Genomic DNA, 8,634 nt, shown 5'->3' with positions numbered 1-8,634 from the left:
ATTCTCTTTCTGCTTTGTTGGCTATCTCTTTCTCTGTCTGCCTCTCTCTCTGTCTGCCTATCTCTCTCTGTCTCTCTCACTGTCTCTGTCTCCATTTTTTATCTCTCTGTCTCTCTCCCCCTCTCTGCCTGCCTCCCCCTCTCTGCCTCCCCCTCTCTCTGTCTGCCTCTCTCTCTCTGTCTGCCTCTCTCTCTCTGCCTCTCTCACTGTCTCTGTCTCCATTTTTTATCTCTCTCTGTCTCTCTCCCCCTCTCTGTCTCTCTCCCCCTCTCTGTCTGCCTCCCCCTCTCTGCCTCCCCCTCTCTGCCTGCCTCCCTCTCTCTGTCTGCCTCTCTCTCTGGCTCTCTCCATTTTTATCTCTCTTTATATAGATATATATCTTTCTCTCACTATCTCTCTCTTTTTCTCTGTGCCTCCGCCCTCTCTCTTGTCTCTCTCATCGTCTCTGTCTCTTTCTCTCTTTCTGCCTCTGTTTTACTCTCAAAGTCTGTCTTTGGAAGTTTGCGAAACTACAATTCCCGGCCTGCCCCGCGTTAGGGGCGGGGAACTTGCGACTTCCGATCGCCTGGCAACGTCCGACGTCAGCGCAGATTCTGGGTTATAAATTCGATCCTGCAGCAAAGGCGCTGAAACTGCGGAGATTCTGGAACGAGCGGTGACTGAGATCAGGGAGACCAGGGTGAGTGCTGACAGAGGGCAGGGTGAGTGCTGACCGAGGGCAGGGAGACCAGGGTGAGTGCTGACAGAGGGCAGGGTGAGTGCTGACCGAGGGCAGGGAGACCAGGGTGAGTGCTGACCGAGGGCAGGGAGACCAGGGTGAGTGCTGACCGAGGGCAGGGAGACCAGGGTGAGTGCTGACCGAGGGCAGGGAGACCAGGGTGAGTGCTGACCGAGGGCAGGGAGACCAGGGTGAGTGCTGACCGAGGGCAGGGAGACCAGGGTGAGTGCTGACCGAGGGCAGGGAGACCGGGGTGAGTGCTGACCGAGGGCAGGGAGACCGGGGTGAGTGCTGACCGAGGGCAGGGAGACCGGGGTGAGTGCTGACCGAGGGCAGGGTGAGTGCTGACCGAGGGCAGGGAGACCGGGGCGAGTGCTGACCGAGGGCAGGGAGACCGGGGCGAGTGCTGACCGAGGGCAGGGAGACTGGGGCGAGTGCTGACCGAGGGCAGGGAGACTGGGGCGAGTGCTGACCGAGGGCAGGGAGACCGGGGCGAGTGCTGACCGAGGGCAGGGAGACCGGGGCGACTGCTGACCGAGGGCAGGGAGACCGGGGCGAGTGCTGACCGAGGGCAGGGAGACCGGGGTGAGTGCTGACCGAGGGCAGGGAGACCGGGGCGACTGCTGACCGAGGGCAGGGAGACCGGGGCGACTGCTGACCGAGGGCAGGGAGACCGGGGCGACTGCTGACCGAGGGCAGGGAGACCGGGGCGACTGCTGACCGAGGGCAGGGAGACCGGGGCGACTGCTGACCGAGGGCAGGGAGACCGGGGCGACTGCTGACCGAGGGCAGGGAGACCGGGGCGAGTGCTGACCGAGGGCAGGGAGACCGGGGCGAGTGCTGACCGAGGGCAGGGAGACCGGGGCGAGTGCTGACCGAGGGCAGGGAGACCGGGGCGAGTGCTGACCGAGGGCAGGGAGACCGGGGCGAGTGCTGACCGAGGGCAGGGAGACCGGGGCGAGTGCTGACCGAGGGCAGGGAGACCGGGGCGAGTGCTGACCGAGGGCAGGGAGACCGGGGCGAGTGCTGACCGAGGGCAGGGAGACCGGGGCGAGTGCTGACCGAGGGCAGGGAGACCGGGGCGAGTGCTGACCGAGGGCAGGGAGACCGGGGCGAGTGCTGACCGAGGGCAGGGAGACCGGGGCGAGTGCTGACCGAGGGCAGGGAGACCGGGGCGACTGCTGACCGAGGGCAGGGAGACCGGGGCGACTGCTGACCGAGGGCAGGGAGACCGGGGCGACTGCTGACCGAGGGCAGGGAGACTGGGGTCAGTGCTGACCGAGGACTGGGCTGTGGGATGTGGATGGAAAAGAAGAGACTGGTGGGCGTAGGGGAAGACCGAGTGAGTACTGGCTAGATGGAAGGGGGGGGCAGAGCAGGTGCAAGGAATGGGGTGAGAAATTAAAATATAGGGGTGGTATGTGGGGGGAATTGATGTCGGCGGTGGTTTAAATCCGTGGTTGGGGGCAGGACAGATGGAGAGTTTGGGGAAATGCAGAAGATGGCTCAGAGTGGATACGGTGATGGTAGAGAGAGAAAGCGGGGGAATACTGGAGAGAGATGGGGTCTGTTAAATGCTGGTGGAGGAGGGAGGGGGGTGGGGGAGAGCTGGAGGAGGTGGTTCTGGGGAATGGGATGAAGAACTGCAGTGATATGCGGCAGTTATAAATAACCTGTGACAGATTAAACCTTGCAGCATTAACACCCCAGTGTGTGTCTGAATAGCAGATTTAACCCCACCCCCAGTCCCCATTCTGTCCTGGAAGCTGAGGCCTCTGGAGAAGGTTGGGGGTGTGGGCTGTGTGAGATGGAATGGGGGCGTGGGGTGGGGGTGGGTGTGGGTGGTGAGGGGAGTGGGTGTGGGCTGTGAGAGATGGAGGGGGAGTGGGGTAGATGAGGGTGGTGAGGGGAGTGGGTGTGGTCTGTGAGATGGAGGGGGTGTGGGTGTGGGCTGTGAGGGATGGAGGGGGAGTGGGTGTGGGCTGTGAGGGATGGAGGGGGAGTGGGGTAGATGAGGGCGGTCAGGGGAGTGGGTGTGGGCTGTGAGGGATGGAGGGGGAGTGTGGTAGATGAGGGCGGTCAGGGGAGTGGGTGTGGGCTGTGAGGGATGGAGGGGGAATGGGGTAGATGTGGGCGGTGAGGGGAGGTGGGTGTGGGCTGTGAGGGATGGAGGGGGAATGGGGTAGATGTGGGCGGTGAGGGGAGGTGGGTGTGGGCTGTGAGGGATGTGGGTCTGATGGTGCCGCCTTACTCTGTAGGTTGAGAATCTGGGTCAGCAGGTGACCTAGAGTGTGTTTTATCCCTTGAGTGGGGTTAATCGCAGGAGCAAAATTAATCTTTAATTCCTGCAGCTTGCAAAATAGATTTTTTTCAATTGGCACCTCGCCCACAAGCTGTCTTTCGGGTTCGCTGGGCAGTTTTTGCGGAGGAGAAGCCCATTTGAGCGGGTGCTAGCCCTGTGAAAGAGCTGCCCAGTTAGTCCCGCTGTCCGGCCCCAACACTTCTCTCCATCACCTTGCAAATGTTGAGGTTAATGTGCGATGGTTGACTGACAAAAAGTCACAATTGAAAAGCGAAAGGTGTGGTTGACGTGATGCTTGGGTTCAGTTTAATTTTGGAATGTTGAGTTGTGCAAGTTCTCCTCAAGGTGAATTGCCCTTGGGATACAAAAGTGCTGTGCGTGTCTGCCCTTGCTGTGTGTTTTAAATAAAATTAATGTTGGCCTTCATTGCGAGAGGATTCGAGTACAGGAGCAGCGATATCTTGCTGCAATTATGGGCATTGGTGAGGCCGCACCTGGAGTGTTGTGTGCAGTTTTGGTCTCCTTATCAGAGGAAGGATGTCCTTGCTACGGAGGGAGTGCAGCAAAAGTTTACCAGGCTGATTCCTGGGGTGGCCAGATTGTCATAGGAGAAACTAAATCGGTTCGGATTTTATTCATTGGAGCTTGGAGTGAGGGGATCTCACAGAAACTTACAAAATTCTAACCGGATTAGACAGGGTAGATTCAGAAAGAACGTTCCCGATGGTGGGGGAGCCCAGAATTAGGGGGTCATAGTTTGAGGATATGGGGCAAACCTTTTCGGTCTGAGGTGAGGAGAAAGCTTTTCACCCAGAGCGGTGAATCTGTTGAATTCGCTACCACAGAAAGTATTTGAGGCCAAAACGTTGTGTAATTTCAAGAAAGAATTGGATATAGCTCTTGGGGTAAAGGGATCCAGGGATATGGTGGTGGTGGTAGTGGGATGCGGGGGGGAGGCAGGATCAGGGTATTGAACTCCATGATCAGACATGATCATATTAATGGTGCAGCAGGCTCGAAGAGCCGAATGGCCGCCTCCTGTTCCTGTTTTCGATGTATGTATTTAGGACATCGTTGGCTGGCCCAGAGATTTTTGCCCATCCCTACCTGCTGCTTGATAGGGTGAGATGTCACCTTGCACCCACAGTACCATTTGGGGGAGGGAGGGAGTTTCAGCGTCTGGCCCAGCATAGGGATGGCCGATTTAGAATCCCCAGCGGAGATGTTTTGTGACTGTTCCCACAGACTGTAAATCCTCCTCTGAGCAATACAATGTATTCCTCGTTCGAAACAATCCCTCACTGTCTGTGTCACTTGTCTGTGTAGACTTGACACATTGTTACCTTCCTCTGTGCACGTCCTGAGGATTAACGTCGAGATCATACGATCTGCGTCAGCTAAGCACCTACCTTTTTTTCAGTTGTCGCCTTGCTGTCTGATTTTATCATTCATCCTGCTGCCCCTGTCTGTGTGGGTGCCCCTGTCTGTGTGGGTGCCCCTGTCTGTGTGGGTGCCCCTGTCTGTGTGGGTGCCCCTGTCTGTGTGCGTGCCCCCTCACTCTCTGCCTTGCCCAGTGGTTTACAGCAGCTTCCTTTCCCCTGAAGCGTTTTTTTAATCCGAGGTTCTTTAAGAGAAATGTACGTTTGCGAATTGTGCTGGGCATCGCGGACTGGTTCACAGCCGGTGGCAATGGGCAGTCGTGTCAGAAACGCAACGACCCCCAATCAGCGCACAGCGGGATCCTATCAGCTGTGCTGCAGCAAGCCACCCCTAATGGCTTTTTCTTTTTTTTTATATGGAAAAAAACCACTTGGAAAAAGTGTCCGTGATGAATGAGCCGGTCAATTCACTATTTATTTTTTAAAGATTAGGATGTGCTTGCCTCCTCTGGGTGGGGGGTCGGGTAGCTGTTGAGAGAGTCTCTGGGGAGCTGACATGGTTTTTCCGTGACTCCGGATGCTGTTTGGATGACGATGCGACAGTGAGAATGAGAACGTTCTCCTTGCTGTTGCTGCTGAATCATCTCCTGTCATCCGGCATTTTGTCAAGGCTGGCAGGACAGTGTAAAATGGCACCGCCACCACCTGACTCCACTTGTCTCAGCTCATCGGCCGCTGAGGTGCTTGCCTCTGCTTCCGAAAAACCTACAGCCTCCGTGGCCTAACTCCCTCCCTTCACCCCTTGCTAAGAGGCAGGTGTTGTCTCCCGGCTTGGCAGTGCCTCTTTTTTTAAAACAAAAATGCAGTGTCTCCCTCCCTCCCTATCTCCTGTCCCTATAAACCTCCCTTCTCTGTAACCTCCTCTAGCCCTTACAACACTCTCTCCAGCCCCGACAACCCTCCCTATCTCTGTAACGTCCAGTCCCTCACTATCTCTTGCCTCCTCCTGCCCCTACAACTCTCCCTATCTACCTTCTCTAGCCCTCTCGTGCTCCCGTTTTTAAAATGCTCCCTAACCACCGCCCCTTTACCTGTGGCTGTTGCATTGCTGTCACACTCCTCTGTAACACCTGGTGTTTGGTGTGTTGTATTTCATGAAAGTACTCAATGGAGACACATTGCTGTGTTTCAGTGAAGTCCAGAGTCTACATATTGTCTATTAAGCCCACATGATGAAGTTTGGAGGTGGAAATGCAGACTGTATAAATGGGTGTTAATTTTTTGATTGGCTTTGCAAGAATGTCTTGTTTAATCACTTTAAATAAAAAATGTTTGGTCTTGTCTTCCAGATTTACCTGAATCACTTTGAAAGTCTACAATGGGAGACCTGGCTGTCGGGATTAATGGGTAAATGATGAAATTACAACTGTTTGATGTTCAAAGGGTCAGAGCATGCCCCAGGAGGAGGCCATTCGGCCCATGTTTCTGTGCTGACTGAAAGCTTTATCCAATTAGTTGGAAATTTCTTTCCTCTCCCTGCTCTTCACACTACCCCCTCCCCGGACACAAGTGGAAAGATCCTATTGGTATCTGTACCCACTAGTGAGTCTTTAAGATGTGCGTTTTGTGAAGGGTTGGATAAAGTTGAAAGTTCAGATAGCGTCGCTGACCTCTGATGATATGTTTGCTCACTCGGTCACCTGTATCTTTGCAGGTTTGGCCGGATTGGACGGTTGGTCCTGCGGGCATGTCTGGACAAGGGGATTAGTGTTGTGGCCATCAACGACCCTTTCATCGATCTGAACTACATGGTAAGAACAATTGCTACGTAAGTGAGAGGGGCGGAGATAGTGGGTGGGTCGCTTGGGTGGGATTTGATATGTTGGGAGGTAGATGCCGCCCATCCCCATAACCTCCGTTGCGTCCCCGGGACTTTTTGTTGTAAAACTTTGCAGACTGGCTGAGGCCCCCACGGAAACTCTGGAAGCTCTCTCTGCACCATGCTCGGTTTCCTCCTTGTTTGCCTGCGCAGGGCGCGGGTTGGCAGGTCGGGGGTGTCCCAACACTGGTCCAGCTGATGCTCCTGGGGCAGTGGCAGAAGGATTGCCTCACACCCTCTGCACCCCAGCCACCTGTGGCCTGTTATCCATTCTGCTGCGTGGAATTCCTGCCTGTTGGAGGAGGGCACCTGGGGTGGGGAGGGGGTTGTTTTTTTGGAAGGAGGCAAATTCTTGACGGGAGAGTGAGTTTGATACCTGACCTGACAGTGGCTCTCCTTTAGGCCTACATGTTCAAATATGATTCCACACACGGCCGTTACCGTGGCGAGGTGCAGGTGGATGATGGCAAGCTGGTGGTGGATGGGCAGCCGATCTCTGTCTTCCAGTGGTAAGTAATTGGTGAGGGGTTAGGGAAGTAACTGGATTCTGATGGGCCCCGGGAAGGTGACGCTGACCTCCCGGGGGCACTGCCCGCTCGGGACTGAAGCTGTTGGCCGGCCTTTGTGCCCACCTCTCTCGGAGTTGGGGTCTCCGAAATTCTAGCAAAACCATGACTCGAGAGCCCATTCTGCCCATTGTCTGTTTGCCTGTCGGTGAAGTGCAGTCCAGTCTCTTGTTTGCCTGTCGGTGAAGTGCAGTCCAGTCTCTGTTTGCCTGCCGGTGAAGTGCAGTCCAGTCTCCTCCCACCTTGTTGTGCTCGACTCCTTAGCCCTGCGGCTCCCCGCTGAATGTTTTTTTTTTAAAACTGGGATGTGGGGATTCCTGTCCCCCTCTGCACCTCGTGGTGACCAGGACGGTACGCAGTTCTCTAGCTGTGGCCTGAAAGGTGTTCTGTACGCAGTTCGAACACGACCTCCTGGCTTGTGGGTGCTGTAGGCCTTGGCCTATGGGTGTGTCTGCTCAGGGCCCACCTGATCTCGCTGTCCAGTCGGGGCTCTGGAATCCATATGGTGGGTGGAGAAGTCCATTGGCCCATCGGCTCAGCACAGGTCCTCTCAAAAAGCACCCTACTGAGGCCCGTTCCTCCTGCTTTCCCACCCCACTCTAACCCCGTAACCCCACATAACCTGCACATCTTTGGACACGTGAGGGGCAATTTGACACAGACAATCCACCTAATCTGCACATCTTTGCTCATCAAGGGAATATTCCAGCACAGCCAATCAACCTGACCCATGCACCCTTTGGGATATCTCCCTCCGTTGCTTTGCACTTCTCAAAGCCATTCTTTATGGCGGATTTGCTTGCCCTGTATCGCTTTTACCCTGAAATGTATTCACACTTTTTTTTCCTCTTGGATTTCTAATCATTTACCAATGCGCCCCCCCCCCACACACACACACACACACACCCGACGCCGACCTGTATACCTACAACTTTCCTCCCTCGCTGTTGACCACGCGGCCAATCTTATTTTTCCATATCGTTTGCTCTTTTTGCTTTTCCGCACCACCTGCCTGACTCAGTTGAGATTTTAAACTGTGACTCGACCTTCCTTCAGCTTTGGAGGACAAGGGGGCGGGCCTACTGAAGGCACCACCTGAGATGCTGCTGATCATCGCTGTCCTCTCCAGGTCACTGCACACAGCAGCAACTCATCACCCGAGGGGGGATGCGAGTGTCTATCCTGCTCGAGCTGATTTAATCGATTTTGTATGCAGCTTCCAGTGAGGACGAGGCCTTGGCATTCCTGAGAGCTTTGTCACCATGGCGATTGAGCTCCCTCTTGTCTTTTTTATCTTTTGTCGCTGCTCGCGTGAGCCCAGAGGCTAATCCGTGATAGGCCGCAACAGGGGAAGAGAGCTTTAGACTACTCTCCCACCGCCCTGATGTATGGCCCAGTTCTAGGGCACACATGTGCTCTCAATCTCTCGGTGAGAGAATTCCCATCCATCCACTCCTTCAGTTGCCTCTGGTTTGAAGCCTGACAGGAGCTCGGTCCTGGCTGCCACCGCAATTTGGGAAGGATGCGCTGGGCCTTCGAGAGGGTTATGGAGGGAGATTTACCAGAGTGGTCCCGGGATGAGGGGGTTTTTACCTCCCAGGGTTAGGGTTCGTAGAATCATAGAATCCCTACAGCACAGAAGGAGGCAATTCAGCCCATCGGATCTGCACCGATCCTCTGAAAGAGCACCTTGCCCAGGCCCACTATTTCCCCCGCCTTCCGCATCCCCCTAATCCTGCCTAACCTTTAGAGACTCGAGGAGGAAGATCTTTCCTGCGCTGTCCTGGAGC

At 55.4% G+C, this 8,634-nt stretch overlaps 1 protein-coding gene across 1 annotated transcript in view; it reads left to right on the top strand.

The window, feature by feature from the left end:
• The first annotated feature begins 533 nt into the window (after positions 1 to 533).
• Positions 534 to 8,634, top strand: part of gapdhs (glyceraldehyde-3-phosphate dehydrogenase, spermatogenic) — an 18,959-nt gene continuing 10,858 nt past the window's right edge. Inside the window, exons 1-4 of the mRNA XM_072470070.1 lie at positions 534 to 679; positions 5,749 to 5,806; positions 6,114 to 6,210; positions 6,681 to 6,787. Coding sequence (XP_072326171.1) covers positions 5,778 to 5,806; positions 6,114 to 6,210; positions 6,681 to 6,787 — 233 coding nt within the window. The 5' untranslated portion in view covers positions 534 to 679; positions 5,749 to 5,777. The remainder of the gene's footprint in view (positions 680 to 5,748; positions 5,807 to 6,113; positions 6,211 to 6,680; positions 6,788 to 8,634) is intronic.

The sequence above is a fragment of the Scyliorhinus torazame genome, chromosome 12 (assembly GCF_047496885.1).
Source record: "Scyliorhinus torazame isolate Kashiwa2021f chromosome 12, sScyTor2.1, whole genome shotgun sequence".
Classification (NCBI taxonomy): domain Eukaryota; kingdom Metazoa; phylum Chordata; class Chondrichthyes; order Carcharhiniformes; family Scyliorhinidae; genus Scyliorhinus; species Scyliorhinus torazame.
Note: the sequence above shows the minus strand (reverse complement) of the source record. Positions and strands in the feature narration are given on the sequence as shown.